Source organism: Amphiura filiformis, chromosome 6 (genome assembly GCF_039555335.1).
Source record: "Amphiura filiformis chromosome 6, Afil_fr2py, whole genome shotgun sequence".
Lineage (NCBI taxonomy): Eukaryota > Metazoa > Echinodermata > Ophiuroidea > Amphilepidida > Amphiuridae > Amphiura > Amphiura filiformis.
In genome coordinates this window covers 44303095-44330422 of record NC_092633.1, presented here as the reverse complement: position 1 = coordinate 44330422, position 27328 = coordinate 44303095, and the positions used below count along the sequence as shown (strand labels likewise).

At 36.7% G+C, this 27328-nt stretch overlaps 1 protein-coding gene across 1 annotated transcript in view; it reads left to right on the top strand.

The window, feature by feature from the left end:
- Nucleotides 1-25447, top strand: part of LOC140154544 (epidermal growth factor receptor-like) — a 152693-nt gene extending 127246 nt beyond the window's left edge. The window contains 9 exon segments of the mRNA XM_072177111.1: nt 1089-1272; nt 1660-1875; nt 2324-2509; nt 3071-3226; nt 4329-4404; nt 5339-5485; nt 17482-17774; nt 18482-18683; nt 20199-25447. Coding sequence (XP_072033212.1) covers nt 1089-1272; nt 1660-1875; nt 2324-2509; nt 3071-3226; nt 4329-4404; nt 5339-5485; nt 17482-17774; nt 18482-18683; nt 20199-20659 — 1921 coding nt within the window. The 3' untranslated portion in view covers nt 20660-25447.
- Nucleotides 25448-27328: the final 1881 nt, after the last annotated feature.

Below are 27328 nucleotides of genomic sequence, written 5' to 3'. Positions count from 1 at the left end.
AAGGACATTCTTCGTATTCAGAATGCAATTCGATATGTCTGATTTGCTCTAATGTCCCACAATAAATACTGTCCAAATGTTCATACCCCACCCCTTAAGTAAGTAACATATTTCTGATGATAATTGCCATTATATTATATGCATTTTGTAAGATTATTCCAAAATTAATCGCCATATATTACCGTGTTCAACCGTCGCCAAAATATTTGTTAATAATCTTAATCGCTTAGGTTAACACTTAATGAAATATGTGTTCTCAACAGACTAGTGTGCATTATGCGTAAGAAAACTGTAATTTTCAAAGAACAAATTTGATTTTTGTACCGTAGTAATTTATGTTTGTTTGTGTGTGTCTTGCTTGTATTACCCATTAGCCCCCTTAGTCCATCAATATACAAAATTAAGGAACAAAATTATATCCGGATAGAAAATGATTTTTTTTTTCACTTTTTCCCCATGATCATGAGAAATGAAAAAATGGGAGAAAAAATGAAAATTTCTGAACTGTCAGGATACTGGTTATAGCTATGTATTATTACCATTATGCATAGTTAGATTCAAATTTCAATTTAAGCACAATTCAGAGCAGAAGTGCATGATGAGAAAATCCGATTACCAACTTAGGACAAACCATTAGGCATGTTTTTAGTCCGTCACATGCACAAATCACTATGCACTTTTTTTATAATGATCCACCCATCCCAATCTTAAACTTGAGACTAACACGCATGCTCACTGACTCACCCATCCATCCATTTGTCTGCGTCATGTCAACTCCTCACTCTGCATGTGTTTTGTTGTGGAGTGAAGTCTCACCCTACTAACCCAATCACTACTCACTAAAATCACAGCAGGAAGTCAAGCCTTCCCAAAATGCATTGCTTCAAATCAATTACAGCTGGTTGTACATTTTGTTAGCAGAATGTCTCCCTTTTGTTCTGTCGAGTGGGTTGTTGGTCACACTCAAACACAAAAGACTCTAATATGGCATTATGAGAAGGCATGATCTTCTGCTACACTAATCCTAACCCATAAACTCCCCTCGGTGTCATGAATACTCTTTTGAGCAATAAACTCATGTTATAAAGACCTGTTCCTAGGCAAAGTCCGATGTCCATTGGAGTCATCATCGGTGTAGCTGTCGGCGTCTTGTCTCTCTTCATCTTCGCGATATGTGCCGCCTACTGGTTTAAGAAGAAGTATGTAAAGGATCCTTACATGCATCCAGCATTGGCCTTAGAAGACATCAAAGGAGCTGATTATGGTGGAGGGGTAAGTGAAAATTTGAAATACATACACCCCTTGTGGAAGATTTTACTGTCATTTCAATTCCAGTTGCACCTCTTTTGCTTAGTTTTATGTGAAATTGCAGCTGAAAATTGTTGACATTTATAAAATCCAATTGAACTTTGCACAATTTGGCGTAAAGTTTAAATTCAATACTCTTGAGCCGTCCCACCATGTTGCTGATTGGCTCAATAAATCTTAATATATCTTAATCTTCTTGTAACCAATCAGCAGATAGTACCCATGGGGTTAAGCCTCTTCAGCCCTACCACCATTCTTACCATGTTGCTGATTGGCTCAATAAATCATAATAGTCTTCTTATAAACCAATCAGCATGGGTTTAAAGTTTCAATATCATTCGTTTCCTGTAGCCTTTGACACCAAGCGGAGCCAGTCCAAACCAAGCCATCCTGAAGATCATAAAGGAGACGGAACTGAAGCGAGGAGCTGTCCTGGGATCTGGAGCATTTGGCACAGTATATCGTGGGTTATGGATACCAGAAGGCGAGAAGGAGAGAGTACGCATACCCGTAGCTGTTAAGGTGCTGCGTGAAGTTTCACCTAAAGCCTCCGAGGAGCTACTAGAGGTAAGATAGACTGAATGAAATATTGTAACCCTAAACTGTCTATTTAGCTGTAAAGTTATTACCCAATAGTGGCTAGATATATAACATTAAACTCTTAACATTCAACTGGACTCAGTTGAATGATTTGAAAAGTTTCATTTTATATTTAATTGTACCGGAGTGAATGACAACCTTCTCAAAGTGGTTAGATATATTTATTGACAACATACATATTGGAAACAGGATGTCGATCATGAAATTCTAGGTGGGTGTAAGCAAATTTAATGGTTAAATTTATGAAATATCCATACACCCCAATATTATGCACATATATGACAATAAGGCTTCTTTGCAATCCTCGAAAGTCAAAACGTTTTGTCTTTTATAAACGTTTGGCTCAGATTCGCTATTCATGGTATCCTTCTCCAAAAGTACTAAAAACATCTGTTTTTCATCCTTTTTACAATAGGAAGCTAAAGTGATGGCATCAGTGGACAATCCATGTTTACTGCGACTTCTTTGTGTCTGCATGGCTCAGGAAATGATGCTGATTACTCAACTTATGCCACTGGGGGCGCTGCTGGATTATGTACGACAGCATAAAGATCGCATTGGCTCTCATCATTTGCTCAATTGGAGTCATCAAATAGCACAGGTGAGTGTTTCCATGGATACGTCATCTTTGGTGGGAAATTTATCACTCTCCACATGGGTGTCGACTGCAGACAATAAGGCCGAGTAAAAAAAAATACATGTTTCTCGTCCGCGCCCTCCTCATTTTTTGAAGATTTTTATTTTGTAAACTTTCAGTTATAACTTGTTGAAAAAGATGTTTCAGAAGTTGAAACTTATTTTACGGCTTTGTAAATGCATAATACATCATTTAAGAAGCATTTTGTGATCACTAGAGGGTCTACCTCTCAAAACAATAAAATAAAAGGGCCTCCTCCTTTTCTCAGATATCAATCTGTATGTCGAATACCCGAAATATGGTGCCAAATACAGGTTTTTAGCGTTGTTTTCCAATAGAAAATAAAAAGCCTAATTTTTAAAAATCCGGACGAGAAACATGTTTTTATTTTTACTTGGCCTAAGTTCTAAATTTTCTTCAAAAATTTTAAAAAATTCAGAAATGTAAATTTTCATAACCATATTAATGACCTCCATATGTGTTCTTGTAACTTAACTATGTATAATATATGTACTTTATTTGTAGGGTATGGTATACCTGGAGGACCACCATTTAATTCATCGGGATTTGGCTGCTCGTAACGTCTTAGTGCAGACACCAGCACAAGTCAAAATCACTGATTTTGGATTGGCTAAGTTCTTGGATTTGGATGAGAGTGAATACAAGGCTCAAGGTGGAAAGGTTGGTATTAGTTACAGCAAGTGTAAAACACCATTGAACCCTCTTCATGCGGGTGTCGACTTTGCAGACGACAAGTTTCAAATTTTGTTTTAAAAATTCAAATATTTCAGAAATGTAAATTTTCATGACCATATTAGGAATCAGCATGAAAAATGCATTAAAATGAGTACAAACAAGCCTAGTATTGGTTCAATGGTTTGTAAGATTGCTCTTGATATTTTTAATAAATATCTCAAAACTTGGGACTTTTTATGTTGAGGCCTATGGCTAGCACACAGAACATTAACTTGTTACTTTTTTGCAGGCAAATGACAACGATAAGACCACTGCTTTCAAGATTGGACATTTTGACAAGTATTATTGGTTATAGGTTGAAAACATTTGACAAGCATCATCATTTATCACAAGTACATTCACTTGTCTCAACAAGTAATTCACAATGTTTTACCTAATTAATAAAGAAAGTGAATCCTATACAATGTGTATGCATTCAAAATCACTGCGCGTACGCCGCGTAGCACATAATTAGACACTTTTTGTACACATCCGCACATTTTTCTAACATCTTGTCTGACTGGCTACATGATTCTAGTGTAAAAGTAAAGGTCACGACCCCAAGATTTAAGGATTAGGTTAAATGAATGGGCAAAGGAATAGAAATGAGGTATTTTAGTTTTTAGGCTGGAACAAAATAATCTGATGCTTGTTAGGAATAGGGGTGGTGTCCTGTGGTGCACCCAGGTTGCTTAATCTGACTATCTCCCTACTCCCTTTCTACTTTTTGCCTAAGTCAATGGAAGAAAGAAAGAAGGTGAAAGACAAGTAGTTTTTTGCTCCCTGGTTTTGAATCACCGACCCATCGGGTTCCAACCACCAACCCGGGATAGCAAGCCACGCCCGTGGCAGTCGCCTACTCCAACAGTTTTGTGTGTACATGTAGTTTGGGAGGATTGCACAATAAGATGACATAGGATGCATGGCCTTGCAGTTTGCACATGCTCTATTGTTTTATACCATTTAGTAGCGTTAGAGTTAGACTGTAAAGTAATATTGAGTTATTCAATTCAGACGGCAAACTAATTGTAATTATTATCACTTACAGATGCCAATTAAGTGGCTTGCTTTGGAGTGTATTCAGTACAGGAGGTTTTCACATAAGAGTGATGTATGGAGTTTTGGTAAGTTATTACTACATGATATTGAACAAATCTTGTTTCTCTAAACAGCTAAAATAGCTCAACTTTGGGTAGCTTTCTGTCTGCAATTTGCTAGACTTCCGTCAGCCCCTATAATTGTCTTGTGGGGGACTGATCGATGTGCTAATGAGACTCAGCCCTGTCAGATGGTGCAGGGCATCTCAGTAGCAAGTGGTATACTGCTGGTAAGTGGTACCAGCCACCATCCCTGTTCAAACTACTCATATTTTGCCTAATGTGTACCACTTCTCGGATGCCTCTGCCAACCCATGAAGGATTAGTATCCAGGATTTTGGCATCTGCGGTGGGGAAAGCTTCAAAATTCATATCAGATATTACATTCATATTGTTATGGGAGTTTTTTTTATATATATCAGATAGTTTTTGTAAATGAAACATATGCAAGTAACTATAATTTCAACTTTGTTGTTGATAATTATGAATGATGATGGTATTCCTATTAATACAGGGCTGTCAACTGTCATGCATTGTGCGTAACAGTCACTTTCTCACACTCTCACGCCCAGGTACAGGCCCATAACAAGAGGGGCTGGGGCCCCCAATTCCCATAAAGTCCCCTTTTTTTACCCAAAAAGTCCCATTTGCAAGTGTAGCGAGGGAAACAATTAGGGGTTTTTTTATGTCTTTTTGATCCAAAAAAGGTCCAAATTTTGGGAAAAAAATCCACTATTTCAAAATCTGCCCTCCCAGTCCAAAAAGGAAAAAACATTTGAAAAAAAAAGTCCACTTTTGCAAAATCAGTCCCGCCCCCCAAAAAATTCCTGGTTACAGGCCTTCAAATGTAGTAGAATTTCACGCCAAGGTAGTAAATGAATCATTGTGTGATAGAACCTTCACAGATATTTTTGTGATAGAACCTTCACAGATATTTTTGTACAATACTTGATCGTTGCAGGTGTAACATTGTGGGAATTGATGACATTCGGCGGTAAACCGTACGAAGGTGTGCGTGCCCGTGATGTACCAGACTTACTGGAGAAAGGTGAACGTCTTCCTCAGCCGGCTATCTGCACCATCGATGTCTATATGCTCATGGTCAAATGTAAGTATAGTTGGATTTTGCTACGAAAAAAGGGATTAATCCAGGCCCAATAACTGATAATTATCCCCTTTGGTCAAATCCACTCCCAGCTGGACAAGCCCACCCCAAAGAATAAACCACAGTAGACAATCCAAAAGATAGAATATTGTTGTGGGGATTTGGGCTCCTTGCACAAAGTCCACACAAACAGATGTCTCATGTGTTTCTTGTATACAAAAAAGCAGACAAACGAAGTATTTTTTTTTCAGTGACACTTTCAGGATATGTCAAGTGTGTGCTAATGATGAAACCTATTAAATTTGAATGGTAGTCGACATCTACAAAAAGAATAACGAAGTATTCAGAATTGTACTAATTTAGTTGGACGTTCACAAAGTCACCCAATATTATACCTTATTAATCTGCATTGGCAACTCTGTATTCGTGCGATCCAACCAGAGGTTGGTCCATATAGTCGTGCACATAGTCGTGCATAGCCGGTTTTGCCTACCGTTGCCATTAGTTACGAATTTATACTTCTATCTCAGACTGGCTGAGGGCCAATCAAGTGGAAGTTGCCCAATAGTCATGATAGTATATCCCCCATTGACTCGGTCGCTTTTAGAGTCGTAACGATGTGGTATAGACTTGCCAGTCTCGTGTAATGCGCCGTTTGTACACAGAGACTGGCTTATGCCACTGTGTGTGTCATTGGGATCTATACAAACGTAGCAACATTTTTTTTTGCAATTGAGTCAATTTATATAAAATTGGTACTCACATATCTGATTTCTAAATCATAATTATCCTGTTTAATGTATCCAAGTACCTTACACTTGGAATTTGTGATACTTCAAAGATAATTTTTGAGCCATCGACCTTACGAGATGAAACAATGCAAGTCACAAGATCTCGCGAGATGACCCACCTCTTTTACAGCCGGTTTCTGTCTTCAAGTCATGTTCGCGATACAGCCACGTTGCACTCTGGGGTCGAGACTAATCAGTTACGTCGTTAACAACGAGTAAACAAAATGGCTGGGAAAAGCGGAGGAAATTGTGTCCTTAAAAGTGTTTCAGCGTGACGATCAGAAACCTCAAAAAACTATTTTTGTTGGGCCGCGCTTGATATGCTAATGATATACAGGTACATTGTAGGATATAAATTGGATGGTAAATAAGCCAAATATTGCAAGAAATCTACTCGCTAGAATCCTAGAAACACAGAAAAAAAAATGACCGTCCATGCGAATGTAATATTGAAATCGTAAAATCCCTACTAGTAATAGACCTACTTGTCACTAATCGTGGCGCGTGATCAAGTCGTGATAAAAAGGTCAAAGTGGCTGTGTGTGGGCAAATGTTCAAGTGGCTTTTTGACCAATCGGCTTTCTAGCAGTAAAATATGGGGACCAATCAGGTTGTATCAATGTGATACCAATAAACTATGATGTATGACTCATCTTGTTAGGCCTACTAAAAATAAAATTCGGTTTCCGGTAACCCGCCCGCCCTCTTTTTGGGTGCCGCAAAAAAAAATAATTTATGCCACTTTTGGAAAAAATAAAATTTTTCAAGAGTCGTCCGTGTCGAAATTCTGACATGAAATAATTTATGCCACTTTTGGAAAAAAAATAAAATTTTTCAAGAGTCGTCCGTGTCGAAATTCTGATATGAAGTTGTTGGAAATCACATTATTTTATTTTCCCCCCGACTTTCTGCCATTCAATGATTAAAGAAATACAGTTGAATTGATAGATAATATTTATCGCGATATAGGCCTAGGCCTATGCACAACTATTTTATTTATTATGCAGCAGGACTCGTAATATTAAGGAGGCCTACAACTATTGAAAAACTATTGAACTACCCAGCAAACACAAAAACGTTTTAAAAACGTTTTAAATAAGTTATATTTTGGCTTTTGGTTTAGCTAAAAACGTTTTAATAACATTAAAATGTCGGGTTATATAAAGGTCATGATAACGCTTTAAAACGCTTTGTATGAAAAAACACAATACAACAATATTTTTCAAAAATGTTATTGTAAACTATTTTTACAAACATTTTTGCCAAATATTGTGTCAATACTTAAATAACATTATGTTAAAATGTTTGAACCCAGCAAACACAGAAATGTTCTTAAAATGTTTTTTTCAAACCTTTTAATAACATTTAAATGTCGGGTTATATAAAGGTCATGAAAACGTTTTTAAAACGTTATTGAAAATATTTTGGGCAAACATTTTTTCGCAAATATTTTTTCACCCCCAAAATAACATTCTGTTTAGAATGTTTTGTATCAAGTTTTCAAGAATGTTTTTGGAATGTTATTAAAACGTTTTTATACCCTTTATATAACCCGACATTTAAACGCTTTTCTGTAAAACATTTTTGTTTGCTGAGCAGTAGATTATCAAAAAATGTTTTTTAAGGTTATGAAAATGTTTTATACTCTTAATATACCCTTTATATAACCCGACATTTAAACGTTTTCTGACAACCTTTTATAACCTTTTTGCGAATGATGTCGAAAACGTTTTGTGTTTGCTGGGTATTTCGTCTGTGTCCGCAAAAAATTTGATAAAAACGGTAATAGTAGGCCTAACACTATAAGACAAAGGCCTAACGCTCATTAAATCCGTTGTTGTCGAACTAATTCCCATAAAGCTCGTATTAAAAAGAGCAAGTAATAAAAAAGTTAAAATGCTAAAAATGATGTAGGCCGAAAAATTGTGTAGTCTTGTCCTAGACACTCAACGATAAACCCCTATCAAGTATGAATAAAAGACTGTTCATTTCAATTTATAAACGTTGAGGAAGTTGTGCATTTTGTCAGCACCGATATAATAAAAATTAAAATAACTAACCTGGCAGATTTCAGGATTAACCAACATTTATTTTCTCATGCCGCTCGCCCAGGCCTGCATATTATCCCGTCAAGAAACTCAACCCTAGGCCTACCTTTTTCAACATGTAAATATAATTCCATAGCGATAAATAGTGAACGTTGCATTGAAGATGAGGATACTTGGATGATACAGATATTAAGCACATGTTAAATGGGGGTATGGGGATGTCCCAGTTTGTTTTACAAGGGCAATTATTATTTGACCCAAACTTTTTGGTGGGTGGGTTCATCATGACCCGAGACAGAACAAGTTTGTATTGGTTAATGGGTCAAGGTCATCCAGGGGTCATCTGAGGTCAAATTAGTAAAAACTATCATATGGGCATGAAACTTGATAGGGTAGATTCAATTATTAGAGCCAAATTTGTGGAGGGTAATTTCGGGTCACCAAAGGTCAAATTAGTAAAACTGTCACATCACATTGGCATGATACTTGGTGGGTACAGTCAATATTTAGAGCCAAAATTTTGGAAGGTCATTTTGGGGTCACCAGAGGTCATCTGAGGTCAAATTATTAAAAACTGACATATGGGCATGACAATTGGTTAGTACAGTCAACATTTAGAGCCAAATTTGTTGAAGGTCATTTGGGGTCACCAGAGGTCATCTGAGGTCAAATTGGTTAAAACTGTCATATGGGCATGAAACTTGGTTAATACAGTCAACATTTAGAGCTAAATTTTTTAAGGTCATTTCGTGGTCAACAGAGGTCATCTGAGGTCAAATTAGGTTAAACTGTCATATGGGCATGAAACTTGGTTAATACAGTCAACATTTAGAGCCACATTTTTTGAAGGTCATTTCGGGGTCAACAGAGGTCATCTGAGGTCAATTAGGTTAAACTGTCATATGGGCATGAAACTTGGTTAATACAGTCAACATTTAGAGCCAAATTTGTTGAAGGTAATTTTGAGGTCACCAGAGGTCATCTGAGGTCAAATTAGTTAAAACTGTCATATGGACATGAAACTTGGTTAGTACAGTCAACATTTAGAGCCAATTCTTTTTAGGTCATTTCGGGTCACCAGAGGTCATTTGAGGTCAAATTAGTTAAAACTGTTATATGGGCATGAAACTTGGTTAATACAGTGAACATTTAGAGCCAAATTTTTAAGGTCATTTCGGGGTCACCATATGTCATCCGAGGTCAAATTAGTTAAAACTGTCATATGGACATGAAACTTGGTAAGTACAGTTTACATTTGAGCCAAATTTTTTTAAGATCATTTGGGGTCACCAGAGGTCATCTGAGGTCAAATTCGTTAAAACTGTCATATGGGCATGAAACTTGGTTAATACAGTCTTTTTTTATTTATTTATTAAAACTTCTTTTGCCTGGGTAACAAAACTCAGTGTAAACACTGTTTTTCAGTTTGGCCCAGGGGTCAAACGTAAAACATCAAAAAATAAACAATACATTTTAAAATACATTACATAAGCATATATCAGATTGCACAATTTAACAAAATTAGGAATACAATCAAAAACTAGACCAGCTAGGCATAAAATTTACATACAAACAACAATGATATATAAAAACAGTGATATTGCACTATAGGACATCAAAAGGTGTAATTTACTTAGGGCTTACAAGCATATTTAAAATAACCAACTGTAGCTGGCAATGGATTTTTTGCTCTGGTGGGGAGAAGGTTAAAGGACAGTACACCTCTGGAGGAGAATTTCCTTTTGGCAGAGGCACTGCGGTTTGTTGGAGGGACAAGATTACCTTGGGATGCGGACCTAGTGGAGTGGCCATGACTGTTACTAACTGTGGAAAAGATGTTACATAAAGGCAGTGGGAGGATGTTGCTAAGGCTCTTATAGACCATGATGTTAAGGTGGATATTGCGACGATCATCAAGTTTGTCCCACTTCAAGGTATTAAGAAGAACATCAGTGGGGTATCTGCGTGGGAGACCAAGGATTATTTTGCCAGCAGTATTTTGCAACCTGTCAAGCGTTTTCAGTAAGGTCTTACCAGCATTTCCCCACACTGAGTCGCAGTAGTCCATGTGAGGTAAAGTAAGAGCTTTATACAGGAGATTGAGGGTTTTTTGAGGTAAAACCTTTCTGAGTCTGCGCAGCAGACCATTACGCTTAGAAACAGTTTTACAGATTTTGTTAATTTGCTCATTCCAGTTTAGGGCTGGATCCAGCCAAACACCCAGATATTTGAATTTATACACATTTTCAATTAAAGCATTATTTATATACACCTTCAAATCATCATTTTTACGAGACATTTTTTGTTGAGTGCATAGAAGCATAGCCTTGGTCTTTTTACATTGAGGGTGAGATAATTTTGTTAAGCCACTTAGCAACCTTACTGATTTCTGTATTCATTCTGTCATTGATGTCACTGACAGACTTACCCGTAACAAAAATAGCTGTGTCATCAGCATATAAGGTGACTTTAGAGTTAGTGTCAGTGACAACATTGGCAAGATTATTAATGTACAACGTAAAAAGAAGGGGCCCAAGGATTGATCCTTGGGGGACACCAAACTTGACTGCTGCTGGACTTGACACATTATCACCTATTTTAGTAACCTGTTGACGATCAGAAAGGTAAGATTCAAACCATCTGAGTTCATGGCCATGCACACCAAAACTCTGGAGTTTATGAAGAAGGACTTTGTGGTGCACGGTATCGAAAGCCTTCTTCAGATCTAAAAGATGACGCCTCAGTATAAAGCCCAGAGTTGAAGTTGTCGAGCAAATAATCTGTGACCTCCAGAAGGCAAGTTTGGGTAGAATGCATGGCCCTGAACCCTGATTGGTTTGAAGACAATAGATTTTTATCAGAGACATATTTGTAAACTTGGCCATGAACCAATTTTTCAAAAACTTTCATGCAGGAAGGGATCACCGAAATGGGTCTATAATTACTGGTGTCGAGATGATCCCCCTCCTTAAATATAGGGGAGACTCTACTCTTTTTCCAGGCTGAGGGGACAACACCAGAGGAAAGACTGATATTCATGATGTAGGCCAAAGGTCTACATAGCTGCGCCAAACCAAACTTGAGGAGCTTTGGGCTGATGTTATCCAAGCCAGTAGCCTTTTTACCATTGATATCCTTGAGGAGCTCAAGGACATCATCCTCATTAATTTTGGTGAAGCAAAATTCCCCTGGTGTTGTCTCCTCAGGATGACTGTGGTCCAAATCAGCAGATGTGAAAACCTTTCACCAAGTTTTCTCCTATAGTAGAAAAGAAAATATTAAAGGTGTCAGCAATTTGATTACCATCATTACAAATACCATCCCCAACCCTAATACTATTAATGGTATCAGATTTAGAACCTGGGAGAACAGATTTTATTGTTTTCCAGAGTTTGTGTGAATCTGAGCCAGCATCGTTTATTGACGTTTCAATGTACTCCCGCTTAAGCCTGGAAGCAAGGTTGTTTGTTTTGTTTCTGAGCTTTCTATACTCAGCCCAGTCAACATCAGAAGAGGATTTTTGGGCACGAGATCTGGATCGCACCAGATCTATTCTGCATGCAAGATACTCATCACTAATCCACTTCGGTGGGTTATTAGGGATTTTGATCCGTTTAAAAGGTGCATGAGCATCGCAGATGGGAGTGAATAGGCTCTCAAAAACATTCCAGGCTAAGTCAGGGTCATTAGAAACCTCAATAGAACTCCACGGGGCCTGTTCAAGTTCTTGAATAAAGTCATCTTTGTTAAAGCGTTTGTATGACCTAGCATTGATAATACGGGGTTGACCTTTAGGTCGCTTAGCAACTTTACGAATACCGTGGATTAATCTGTGATCACCGATTGGAACGGTTATAACACCCTTATTTGAAAAGAGTTCTGGACGAGTCGTCCATATATGATCAATACAAGTTTTACTGAATTGTGTGATACGTGTGGGTTCTGAGATTAACTGAGTCATGCGGTAAGTGTTCATTAAAGATGATAGTTTCCTCCATTCCCAACTTGTTGGCTGCAGACTATCGCAGTTGAAGTCACCGAGGCAAGTTATTTCTCCTGGTGTACGGGATGAGAGACTGATGGTATTAACCTCATCCAATTCAGATTGGAGGTCTTCAAATAGCTGGTTACAGATACTCGGTGCATAAACAACACCTACAAGAATGGGACGGGTCTTAGGGAGGAGATTTTGACCCACAATGACTCAACCTTGGTGTTAATAGGTGTTGGAATATTCAAGATATTTGCATCAAGTCTATTATGAACATAGAGGGCCACGCCTCCCCATCCCCCACCTCTGTCGCACCTGTAGAGTTTGTAGTTGGTTATTTCAATTTCCGAGTTGTCAACATCTTTGAACCATGTTTCTGAGATTGCAAACATGTCCGGGTCACTTTCAAGAATAATGAGTTTGATTTCATCAAGCTTGGGATAAGCTGACTGTGCATTAATATGGATATAGGTAAGTCCTTTGAGGTGTTTAAGATCAGCAGTAGATACAGATGTGTGAGAGTCATTTAAAGGTGTATTTTGGTGTGGAAGACCATGAGACAAGACATCAATACCGGTAGTTCCAACATTAGACAACATGGACATGTCCATATTAAGTTTTTTAGCTTTTTACTCTTTGGGTGAAAGTCTACCACAGGTAAAGGCATGACATGGTTTTTTACATTCTTGGCAAGATATGTAGCGATGATTTTAGCTACGGACGGGAACAGCAGGAACAGGGATTAGCTACTGGCCCTGGGTTGACCTCCACGTCATTAGCAAGAGTAATTTTACAGCCATGGTAGGTACTGCTGCCATTCGGACCGTACATTAATGGCCGTCCGTAAAAATGGTGATGCCTGTAAACACTTATTAGGGTACGATACTTGTGGTAAAAGAAGACTGAATTATTTGAAGATTCAGGATTTTGTAAGTTCTCTAATCCATGATGTAGCAAGACGAGGATGGCAAGGATGGGAAGCACTGGTAAAATCTTCATCATCCGTTTCATGGTATAATAGTAGAAATTAGAAAGATCTCACCTTAGCGTTCTGTTGAGAACGTGCTTTTAGCAGTTAAAGGATGCTAGCCTATCTGCATGATGGTTCTGGTAAAGCTGCAGAATTTTGCTCCTCTTAAGCTTAACTGGGAGGCAGGTTCATCAAGCATCAAGTTGTATAAATCCTTGCATAGTGCAAACTTCACAATTGGGTTAAAGACAATTAAAACACCTAAACAAATAAGATTCACTGCAAAAATGTTTCAAAAAGGTGAATTTTGAAAACAAAATTGAGACAGGTTGTGAAATGGCTGTCACCATGGCAGTGTTTCTAGAAACAATGTCTACATTTAGAGCCAAATTTTTTGAAGGTCATTTGGGGTCACCAGAGATCATCTGAGGTCAAATTAGTTAAAACTGTCATATGGGCATGAAACATGGTTAGTACAGTCAACATTTAGAGCCAAATTTTTGAAGGTCATTTTGGGGTCACCAGAGGTCATATTAGTAAAAACTGTCATATGGGCATGAAACTTGGTGGATACAGTCACCATTTAGAGCCATATTTTGGTAAGGTCATTTCGGGGTCACCATATGTCATCCGAGGTCAAATTAGTTAAAACTGTCATATGGACATGAAACTTGGTAAGTACAGTTTACATTTGAGCCAAATTTTTTGAAGATCATTTGGGGTTAACCAGAGGTCATCTGAGGTCAAATTCGTTAAAACTGTCATATGGGCATGAAACTTGGTTAATACAGTCTACATTTAGAGCCAAATTTTTTGAAGGTCATTTGGGGTCACCAGAGATCATCTGAGGTCAAATTAGTTAAAACTGTCATATGGGCATGAAACATGGTTAGTACAGTCAACATTTAGAGCCAAATTTTTTGAAGGTCATTTTGGGGTCACCAGAGGTCATATTAGTAAAAACTGTCATATGGGCATGAAACTTGGTGGATACAGTCACCATTTAGAGCCATATTTTGGTAAGGTCATTTGGGGGTCACCAGGGGTCATCTGAGGTCAAATTAGTAAAATGTTGTATTGGCAAGAAACCTCTGTCGAGATTTGATCCCCAAGTCAGGTAAACTTAAAAAATTGGTTTGATTTGCACTTATTGATTTCACGTTCAAGTCATTAACTGTTTACAAGTTAATATTATATTTGACTATTTTTGGATCCCAAAAGTTTGGTTATGGACCCCTATTTTTTGGATTTAAGATAAGAGGGTCCATTTGGAGTTTGGACTCCTTACTTTTTTCTACCCTAAATTATGGTCATTTCGAAATATTATTTTATCTGTTTAGTGTTTTGTATTGCATAAATTTCCAAATTGTATGTAGCAGTTTTCTATAATTGCACAAACAGAAAAAGCTTTTATATATAGACAAGAACAGTGAATGACAGAGAGTAGGTAAATGATATTGGACAGTACGACACACTTGTGTAGTATGAGAAGAGCTTTTGCGATTGAGACCCCGAGTCATACTGTTTTTCTATTGGCTAGCCTTCAAGTGTTAAATTGGGTTGAAATTTCAGTATGTTTAAATAATTTTTTTTTCCTTCCTTCCGTCCCAATTTTTTTCAGAGCATGTTACCGGAAACATCATTTTATTTTTATTTAGCCTTATTTATATTATGGCGTGAAATACGTTTACCACGGGATATTATAAAAGAAAAATCGATTTTGCCCAAACCTGTATAATAAACACATCACGGAAATTGGTACTTGACTTGATGAATGACACATCGTGTTGAGCGAATTGATGATGATGATAGCGATTACGTAACGCTATGACACAAGTTTCTGTACATTGAAACGCCTACAATGTTGTATCGGTAAATAATAATTAATTTAAATGATGTTGCGCACGCCTATGCTATATTCCATGTTTTTGTTTACACCACGCCAAAGAAAGCGTCACATGCGCCCGTCAGTGAGTGAGGATTGCCAAACCAGCGATTTGGTAGCCCAATTGGGCGACTTTTGAAGATTTTCCTCGACTTTTGACAATTTCCTGTCCCATAGAAACCAATGGTTAAGAAAAAAATTGGGCGACTTTTCAACATTGGCTCCCATGCGACTTCCGATCATTTCATGTCCCATAGAAACCAATGGTAAAGAGAAAAATTGGGCGACTTTTTCGATTATTTGACCCGCAATTGGGCTGAAATCTTTTGGCAACCCGGGCCGTCACTTCCCTTCAAAGTATCCACTGCAGACAGACGTGTAATTAATTCGGTCAAATCGGTCTCATTCATCAACAAACATTATACATTCAACTTCTATTCAACAACTATTTCACCAGGCCAAGTGTCCATGCTCCTATATTTTCCCTTCAACCTTTACAAACCTCTACCGTCTACCTCATTTTAACTCTCTAACCTCTCACTTTCCCTTCTTACAAACATTTAACTAATTACCCCCACCCATCGACTCGCCAAATCCCCACAAGGTTCTGAACAGAAACAAAACATACATCACCCAACCTAAACCAATCGATCACAAACACCATCAATGATCACCCAAACACATGTACCATTCAGTACCAAAACAAACCACCAAAGCAGAGAACCGCGAAGCCCGAGAACCGCTCTAGTTATGTAATAATGTTATTATGAAACCTGTTGGCACACTTTTTACACCATGTTGAAAGCTCTATAATGGGAAATCAGCAGGAGCTAATTGGAGGGATTAGTGGTTTTGATTTTTATACCTTTTTGGTAGAGCAACTAGAGTATAAATCATAGGTTCCTTATTCTTTATTATACAAGTATTTCTGGCTATATGTGACGTGTCATCTCAAAAGGAGACACTTTTGGGCAGGATCGTAAATGGAGAAATAGCCAAAAATCTGCCCGGAGTGATTTTTTTTACAATTTGGGTTTGTGGCAAATTTGTGATGATATTAATGTTAAAAATATTGTCTGATAGTTTCAGACCGGAGTATAACTGGCATCTTGTATTTTTTGAGACATTTTAAGGTAATTCCTACTCTCAACATTGTCAATAATATTTTTAAAGGCCGATATCTCAATTTCCAATTTTATAATACCATAACTTACGAACTCAATATCTTCACTCAGCAATGTCCGAATTTGTTGGGGAAAATGGCGTTGTGGATCAAAATATCTCTTTATTTAAAATATGTAAAAACCTCAAAATTGATAACCTGCCCAAAAGTGTCTCCTTTTGACATGACACGTCACATATTTGTAACCACTATGGAGTTCAGTTACAAAATTGTGGTTGCTTTTCACTTGTTATTGCCAAATAAGCATGGATTTGAATTAAAGGTGGGTCATCCAATATTTTCATATGGTGTTTTCTACCTCGCATAGATGCCTAACATAAAAAGATTCTAATCCGGCTGTTTTGATTCAAAAAGCAAAAAAAGTGTATCAAAATGGTCAATGTATACACCACCAGGGGATAAATAAGGCTACCACATTTGGTAAAATATCTCAGGCCTAAAAGTAGATTAGGGTTATGAGAAATCTATGAGCTTTGTCCATATGCCAAAATTTCCCATTTTAGTGTAAAAAAGTGGGGCGACAAGGTTGTCAATCAGGGACACCCACCTTTAAGTCTTGGTCTTATTACCATTTGATATATTAATTCTCCATGCAGGTGTCAACTGCAGGTAGCAAGTTTCAATTTTTTTTAATTACAAAAATTCAGGATTGTACATATTTATGACCATATTTGGAATCAGCATGAAAATGCATCAAAATGAGTACAGAGTACAAACAAGTCCAGTATTTATTTATTTATTTATTTATTCTTTCTTTATTGAGGGTAATACTGCTTCAGTGACAAACACTGCTTTTCAAGCAGGCCCTCAGTGATTCTTGAGATAGCTCTTGATATTCTGAGAAAATATGTTGAAGCACATGGCTCACACACAGAGCATTAAGCCCATGCAATATCAGCAGGGACAAGTGATTTGCGCGAAAAAAAATAGCTAATTGTGCGGAGATTGCACAGAACTTCTTCTTTTTTTCAGTGCAAATCATGTATCTCTGCCCATAGGAAAAAAATAGCCAATTGCGCAGATATTGCGTGAAAAAAAAAAGTTCCGCGCAAATCACTTGTCCCTGAATATCAGCACATGATTGCAGAGACAATCGACAAATGTATTTATTATCTTATCCATTTAATGCAGGCTGGTTGCTTGATGAGGAAAGTAGACCGTCCTTCAAGCAAATGTCAGAGGAACTTGGACGTATGACTAAAGACCCTCAGAGGTATCTGGTGATTCAAAACGATACAGATGGGTTGTCAAGCCTGCCCTCGCCAACGCCATCAGACTTCTATAAGAGCCTTATCACAGGGGATTTGGAAGGCACAGATCCTGATATGTTTATGGATGCTGAGGAGTACCTGCAACCAATGAGCACTATACAAAACTACACTTATGAGCCAGGTTCAACACAATCACCATTCTTCCCTCCTACTGTAAGTACAGGAATAATATACAAATATTTACTGCTTTTTGTTCGGGGCATGGTTAAAATTATAGGCTGGGAACAAAGAACAAGCAAAACTATGCCCAGGGAATAGTTACTTACTATGCCCGCGCTTTTAAACAATCAGATGGCGGGAATCTTTAGATGAGGTATATAATGCCAAATATATTCCATTTTTTTGTCTCGACTGAACTATGTTCAGAGTGAGACCACTATGGCGGGTAAGGGGGTGGGGTGTCCATGCAAAGCTTGTGAACATGATATCTCGAGAACCGTAAGTGCCTTAATAATGAAACTTGGTAGGGGGTAGCATGACCACAGGGTCTAGACTAGATTAGATTTTCAGCACAAGATATGGTAAATTAGTACCTAATTTGCATTATTTATGCATATCAAGCCAAGTATCCTTGTGAACAGATTATCTGGCAAACATATGGAGTAAAAACAATAAAATACACAAGAAAGTATACATCACAAAACTTCAGAACCAAGTATGGTAGACCTGTGTTTTCAGTATATGAAAGCTTTTATGTGTATCAAGCCAAGTAACCTTGTGAACAGATTATCTGACAAGGTAATAATAATACTAACTCATTTCAAAAATGCCTCTTTTGGCCCCATGTAGCACATATAAGTAACAACAAAAAGTATTTTAACTTTACCCAAACTGATCAATGTTTATTCTCAAATCAACAGAACCACACTGAGCCAAACAGTGCCACACCACACAGTCCTACAGAAGTAACGAAGCCTTCCACACCACTGCGCAAAGAAAGTAGTCTACGCTACTGCAGGGATCCCGTCTTCACCAAGGAATTGGAGAGACAGAGGAGTTCCAAGAGTGAATCTGAGGCATTACCAGAGGATCACTACAAAGAACCACCTAATGGACAGCTGGGTAAGATATGCTATGCCAAGTAGAAAGAGCTTCAAGTGGCCCTGGATTACCTATAATTTAGAGCTCTTCCTCTCTTTAGAAAGAAAATTCATCTGTGTTGCTAGTAAACATAATTTAGTGGTTTAAATCTTTGACCACAACATAAAATTTTGCGTACCTGGAATTTTGGAAAGTCAGGTGTCAACTGTGTTGTGATCAAACGTTTAAACCACTAAATTATCCTCCTATATTTTCTTATTGTTACAAAATGTCCTATAATTTCTATATTTTATAGCAAATTTAAGAAATTAATGTTTGTTTATTTGCCCAAGTAAATTTTATGAAAAATGTAAAATGTCTGTGCATAAAATGTCTTTTCGCTAATATCAGCATTTTCAACGTAATACACATGCTTGCTATTTGTACCAATCAGAGGCACATAGAGTAATAACAGGACTGATTGATTATAAGTCATAGGTAATTCCTTGTAAAATGAATTAATTTGATTAAAATTTGGTATACTTATGATTAATATTTTTTTTTTTTTTTTTTAGCGTTTAAGAATGAGAATAAATTTATTGTTTTTAGCTCTGTTGTGCATCTATCCGTTCATATAACATGGCGACATCATTATTTTTGGCGTAAAATAATGATTTCGCCTGTGTTATATGCGACGATAGATGCACGACAGCGGCTAAAAACAATACCTTTATTCTCTAAATAGTAAATACACTATGTTATGATAAATAAAGTTGATCATGAGTATGTTATTTTGACTATACCCTTCTATGAAGCAATTGAATACCTGAGTGGAAGAAGGGCCCAACTCCATCAAAACTGTTTTTGAGATATTAAGAAAAAACTTAATATTTGGAAAAGTTTTATAGACAGAATGTTTTCAACTTCAGGGGACATTTAATACATGATCATACAGTACTACATACATTCGAAATCATATATGATGTTTCCATGGCAACGGTACAGGTCTTAATACGAGCTGGAGTTGGGCCCTTCTTCCACTAATATACTGCAAGTGTCAGTTTCGTAAGCAGATGTGTTATAAATAGCTACAGAAATTTGGAAATTATCCATTAATTGCACAAGTAGAAGCATGTAATATGTTAGCAAGAAAGTTTATTGTAGTGGAAAGCAGATTTCATGTATGAACAAAATTCCTCTTTAACCCAATATTTGTGGAAGAAGGGCCCAACTCCATGGAGTTGGGCCTTTCTTCCATGAAAACCATGATTAAGTGTACTGTACGTGGAAGACTATTTAGAAAGTGGATTTTGGCTTGTCTTTTACACACAAGGAAGAACAGTCTGCTGGCAATAAAATGCTGTGTCTAACTCATTTTTGTAACAAATTGGAGTTGGGCCCTTCTTCCACTCAGGTATTCAATTGCAAGCAAAATTTTTGTTTTGCTTTTATAAGAACTAATCTATTACCCTAACAGTATAGACCAGGCTGCTATACTTTATTGTGATAAAAATATGCAGAAATTAAACTTACTTTTTTTCAATTTTTTTCCCACAGCATTCAAAGACGAGCCTGATTATCAAAACGATCCGACGAAAATGGATTCAGGACTCTACTTGCCTCTTAACGACGATGATTCCCCAATGGGTGGAATGGTCGATAATCTTGAATACCATGCCCTACTAGCCAATCATCCGCCTTCTACTGACCCATGGCAACGAGTAGGACCTAGCAGACAACAAAGCGTACCGGCGCATAACAACTTCAACAAAATCCGCAATGATCCCGATCTCAATTCAAGTACTAGTATGCCGTTACTACCAGATGATGTATTCACAACTGGGCCAATGCGGTCACCGGCGCACTCTATCAGTAGTAGATCGACAGGGTCTGCCGGCAGGAGTATCGGCGCAAGGCTAGCTAGCACTGGTAGCGAACATGAACATGATTATATAAATGCGAGCAATACACGCGTTGCCATTGTTGGTGGACCAAGAAGAAGTGAATCATCAGTATGATTTGGATATGAGTTTCTTCCGTGATGATAAGGACCGTCGATGTCACGATTTAAACAATAGATATATTGGCCACTCAATATCGATAAAAATCAATCAACCGATTTTCCTCCCAATTCATCCATAAATTTAACCCATAACTATGTAACAGGTTGCATCATGCCATTTGGACTAACAAATGTGCCAGCCATCTTCCAGCGACTTATGGAGCTAAATTTCGGTCCTTTTTTCCTGCATTTTCAATACTTTTTCATTATCTGTAACTTTGATAAAATTGATTTTCTTCAGAAAGTGATATCAACGATATTGATATTATTGGATAGTCGATTTATTGATTATTATCGATATATATCGACGGTCCTTACATGATAACAGTACTTTAAAGTGAAGTATTACATGGAATTTGGATCAAAGAATGATATTTTTCTTAGCGTGGATGGAATATGACAAGATGTGATGATATATCACGTTGTGGATGAGACTAATATATCACGTTGTGGATGAAACTGACATGGCTTCTTAGGAGCTAAGACGTGATGATATATCACGTTGTGGATGAGACTGACATGGCTTCTTAGGAGCTTAAGACGTGATGATATATCACGCTGTGGAAGAGACTGACATGGCTTCTTAGGAGCTAAACGTGATGAGATATCACGCTGTGGATGAGACTGACATGGCTTCTTAGGAGCTCAAACTACTGCTATTTACATGATGACTATAATGGATCTGTACTATTTGAATACAGGAGTACTATAGCATGACTATATAACCATGCAAATGTAAAGAAGAAAAAAAATGCATGGATGATATTGAAGCTGGACTTCTGTTTTTGTTTTCTGTTCTGTATAATTACGATGATGTACAGATTTATGTGTTTGATGGTGCAATATTTTTGTACCAGTTTTATCCCAAATATATTTGGTGCATGGGTGGAAGAGTGGGAGGGGTAGGTTTTAATTGTAATGACTGTCTAATGACTGGTTGTGTTTTATGATGTTTATTTTGTACAGAAAGTTATAAAAAAATTTGGTTAGAGTACAACTCAAAAAACCCTATGCATACATTTATGAATGAAGTTGTGCCCGTTATTTGTGAAATATTTTTGAAAATATTTGTAAGTACATGATTATGATACAGTAATGATATTATAAAAGTATCAGTTTTGAATTTCTTCATTTGGTTATTTGTTTTTCAAACATTGCAGCATTTAAAAAGTGGGTTAGCTTCCCAGAAAATGTAACAAAGACCTCAAAATTTGAATTAAAGTGTATGCCATTGTTTCAATTTTGTGTTCTTTGTTACATTTGTAAGGGATGTATATGATGCTTATCACAAAATGGTGCAATTTTAAAAGAAAGTTACATGATTATTGTAATCAGACATGGAATAGTTCGCCTTCGTCAAATTTTGCAATATTACTGAGTAAAGAGGGTGAAAAGCAGCATTATAAATTTCCACATGGAATTAGCACATTCACCAACTCTATTTGAAACTCGCCCTCCCTCTGTAAAAGATTCAGGTTGAATCTTTCTTAATTTGTGGTGCGATCAAGCCTAATGTCTAATCTGATCAAGTGGAATCAATCAAGTCGAATGTTGCCAATATTGGTTGTCAGTTATGGGCAAAAAAAGGTGCTCAAGTTTTTTGTTTCTTATTGCATTTAAATTACTTGTAACAAGAGCAGTTCAATATTTGTGGGATTTGAATCCCACATTGCATTGGGCTATCCCATTTGAAATCCACACTACCCCTGTGGAAGATTTTGGAAACATGTTCCACAGGGGGAGTAGGAATTTTAATTTAATTAGCATATTAGGCAGTTCTATTTGAATTTCATGCACCCTCTGCACCCAACCTGAATCTTCCACATTGGGAGGGTGGGTTTCAAATGGAACTGCCTAATGTGCTCATTCCATTCAAAATTAATATTCCCTCTGTGGAAGATATTTAAAAAATCTTCCACAGGGGTAGTGTGGATTTCAAATGGGGTAGCACATTGTCCTTGATCGTGTCGCATTTGTAATAGAGGTTTGTGTTAATATGGTCATGTATTACAAATGTATAAAACTCTTTGTGAAAATAAGATTTGGTTTTGAAGTGATTGCTTACATTCCATATCAAGTGTTTGCCTAAAATGAAAGGTGCACGCATGTGGTCTCCAAATAACCAACTTTTTAAATATTTGCATTTTTTAATTCTTTGGGATTCTTTTTTTAATCAATATGTAGATACAGGCTCAGACGGGCTCTTGCAGTTGAAGTCCACACTCCCCTGTGGAAGATTTTGAAAAATATCTTCCACATGGGGAGTATGAGTTCCAAATGGAATTAGCACAATCACCAACTCTCTTTGAAACTCACTCTCCCTCTGTAGAAGATGCAGGTTGAATCTTTCTTAGAGGGTGTATGAAATTTAAATGGAGCTGCCTAATGTGTTCATTCCATTTGAAATTCATACTCCACCTGTGGAAGATATTTCCAAATCTTCCACAGGGGTAGTGTGGATTTTAAATGGAATAGCCCAAATGATTTAATGCACCTGAAATAAATACTGAACAGAGCAATTTGTACAAAAAGAAATTTGTGTAAAAATTTTACTGTATACATGTAAATCTTAACCTTCACAACTTCAATGTGCCTGTGTATAAAAAAAAAACTATGAAAAATCCAGCAACTTCTTATGTACAGTCTTGTTCACATATCCTTTTTCCCTCATTTTTCATCAGTTCAACGAAATTTTTCCAACAGTTTCTTTTTTCAAGACTTGCCCACCTTTTTTTTTCTTTTTTTTATGGAGATGGCAATACATGTTTTATATCTATGTATATTTTGGTGGGTTTCTGTGGACGATGTTTCATATGTGTATTTACTATTTAAAGTAAGTATTTTTTATTTTCTGATGATTATTGAAATCTTTTTGATCTTTTTTTATATATATTTACAGTCTGATACTTATGTATAGTTCACCAAGTGTGAAACCATGTATCATGGAATAATATGCAATGTCACAATGGCTATTCTAATTGAAATCCTTACACCCCTATGGAAGACATGACTTGAATCTCCCACACAGGGAGTGTGAATTTCAAATGGGGTTACCTAAGTGGGTGACTCCATTTGAAATCTACACTCCCTGTGTGGGAGATTAAGGTCATGTCTCCCACAGTGGTGTATGCATTTCAACTAGAATAGCCCAATTCTTTATTAAAAGTGGGCAATTATGCTGACTCATTTTAGCAATTTAGTTGTGTCTTGGCTTAAGAGTTACATAAATACTTCTTTCACAAAGATTGCGGTACCAGGCTGTGTTTTGACCTACATGGACGTGCCACTGGCTTGTTTATTTTTTCATACTTGTAGTTCAAATACCTGCTACTGAATGGCACTTGATACTTACAAATTAATCGATATTCTCTACACCACATTTAAAAATTACCAGACTTGGTCTGAAATTCCGACTTGAAATTTATAATAAATTGATTTTTCCTTGGCATACTGAGCCTCAATTTGTAGTAAATTTCATGTCATGTAAGATTCGGGCACCAGTAAAGCATCTAGAAACACTTGCTTCATTGGTTTACAATGTTGACATGATTAACCAGATATTCCATTTAAAATGCACATGAAGATAACGCTTCTATGGAACGAAATCAAAACTCGACTGGCGGTCAACAGCCGGTTCCGGGCGGTTCCGTCCGGTTGCTATTGTTCTAAACAATGGTAACCGGACGGGATCGCCCGGAACCGGCGATTGACCGCCGGTCGAGTTTTGATTTCATCCCTATGTCAATTGCAGTTCAACTATATGGTCACACAAACTGGCAAATGTTGATTTCCAATTGACCATATTGGTTACATTTGGAATGGGGGGGGGGGGAGAGTTCAACTGGAATAGCATAATATGTCAATGACAAATGGACACATATCAAGTTGGACAGAGAGTATTGATGAATGTTGCCAAACATACATGTAATTAATGTATCATTAATTATTTCTTATTATTATTCTGTTGTATTCAAGCCCGTAGCCAGGATTTTTTGAAGGGTTGTGGAATTTTCAAAAAATTTACCTTTTTTCCCCAAATGAAATCGCTTACATACACAAAGTTGACTTTAACCCATAAAAAATGTACTTTTTGGGACTAAATTTCACAATTTAACATGAAAAACTGGTCCCTTAAGTTTTTTCCATAAGTTGGGGGTGGGGGCTACTTTTGTCAATATTTAGGGTGCAGCACACCCCCTGGCTATAGGCTTGGTATTGTTGTTGTTTCCTTTTTCTGTAAATCTACGCACTATGTCCACAGTTGTTTTATATTTTGTACCATATCTGGCAAGTTGTATTCAGTTATATTTTTGATTTTGTTTATTTTTTAGTTTCATGTGATACTAAAAAGCTACCTAATTACTAGTTGACACTTGCAATATCAGTATATAACCAAGTAGAAATAAGGTGTTTATCTTAATTTTGTATTATTTTACTCGGAATTGCTGCTTTTTTGAGCTACAAAGTTCTGCATAAATGGTAGCATAGCAATATACTTTTCAGTTTTAAAAGTAGATGAGTTTATTTAGGTTGCAATTTCTGTTTCTTTTTAATTAGCACTGCCAGTATTGGAAGATGAACTGACCGGACTATTTGGTGCTTTAGGTCAGAGGTCAAAAGCCAATCTTTGGGTCAAAGGTCAAAGGGAAAAGATAAACTTTATGTGGATTGAAAAATCTTCAATATATATGCCCAATATGTACAAAATACTTATTGATACAGAATTTTCATGGATTCCAACTTTTTTTTTAATTTTGTCTCGAAATTTGATCATCCAATATTGAAAATCATCATGTAATAGTAGCTAATGATTGAAATACAATAATTATGCAATACCAAGTAATTTTAAATATGAAAAAATTATAAGATTATCAGACTTCCCCTTTAAAAGAATGAAAATACATGGAGTCTTAATTGTGTTATACTTTGCCTAGGAATCTGACAATAGGTTACACCAGATGACAAAGTTCTCTTGAGTGTCCATTTTATGTGAACTTTGCCTAAGAGATGATCATGAATCAATATTAGTGCAGTGTGCACATCAGACACAGATATATTATATTTGTTTGCATCACTGGTTGTGATCGCATTATTTATCAAATTAAAAGAAACTTATTTGTTTTGTTTTCCTGTGCATTTCGAAGTTGATTTGTATATAATTTGAACTATTCTTCCATTCTGAAAATAATAGGTATTTGAGACCAACTTTTTCCAATAATAGTGGGTCCACATGGATGAGGGTTGCAATGTGGTACATGCATGTGTACATCATTTGTCAAGATTTTTGCTGAAATTTCCTCTTGGTTAAAAAACCCCTATATAAATCATGTCGTTATTGGACAAATAGGTTGATGTATTGCGCACCGTGCACAATTCTACGACGACTCAGCACACCTTATGGTAAAGAGCTATTGCATTGAATTGAAACTTTAAACAGGAAGAAATATAATGGTACATTATGTGGCTGCACATCTCTGCTATTATATGAAGGCAAACATAAGGCACAATAATGGCAGTCTTAATGCAATCATGTTACTCTTAAATATTAATTACCAATTATGTTATTACATTAAGACTCTTTCAGCTATTGTGTCACCAGGCACTCATTTATTTGGACCTTGTTATATGAGGTGAGAGCTTGGGATTTCACTTGATCAAATCATTATCACTCTACTATAGCACAGAGTGGTGATAAATTTGAACTCGTCAAATCCGCTTGTCAACGTCATACGCTTGGCATGTGACACGATCTGATCCAATCAGGCCAAAATCGGCAAGAATGAAATTGAGATTTGGGCGAAAATAAGAAAAAAAACAAAGACTATAAAACACAGAAGAAAATAGACAATAACCCAATTTTCAAAATGTCCGACTTTGGTAATAGTGGATCAAATCGTCTCACACATACAAGGTGACATGGTAGCTAAAAAAGAAAATAGTATTTTTGTACATAAAACCTTTATTTGTGAAAAACAGAGAACAGACCAAATTTATGAACCAAATTAATAAATGTGAAAAGAATTGTTGAAAAGTACTATAATAGTTGATCAAATTTGCTCTACTTGACTTGACAGCAACTGTAACAGGATCTTATTTAAGGGCCACAGTAACCAATACTAATCCTTGTAGATTCTGATATAATTTGCACTTAATATGGATGCACAAAATGGCAATTTATTTTTCTCAGCAACTGATGTGAACCAATCATCAAGAAAAGAGCTACTCCATGTAATGTGGAAATATTTCCAAACTTTGTGTATAGTTGTGGTGAAACCTGCAAATGCTTGAAGTAAAGTATTGATAAAGACTACAGATGTCATTCATGACGTGTCACGTGTCATGTCAAAAGCAGACACTTTTGGGCAGGTTATCAATTTTGAGGTTTTTACATATCTTAAATATAGAGATATTTTGCTCCACAATGTCGTTTTCCCCAATGAAATCAGACATTCCTAAGCGAAGATATTGAGTTTGTAAGTTATGGTATTATAAAATTGGAAATTGAGATATCAGCCCTTAAAAATATTATTGACAATATTGAGAGTATAAGTAGAATTGCCAAGAAAAATGTCTCAAAAATACAAGATGCCAGTTATATTCTGGTTTGAAACTATCAGACAATATT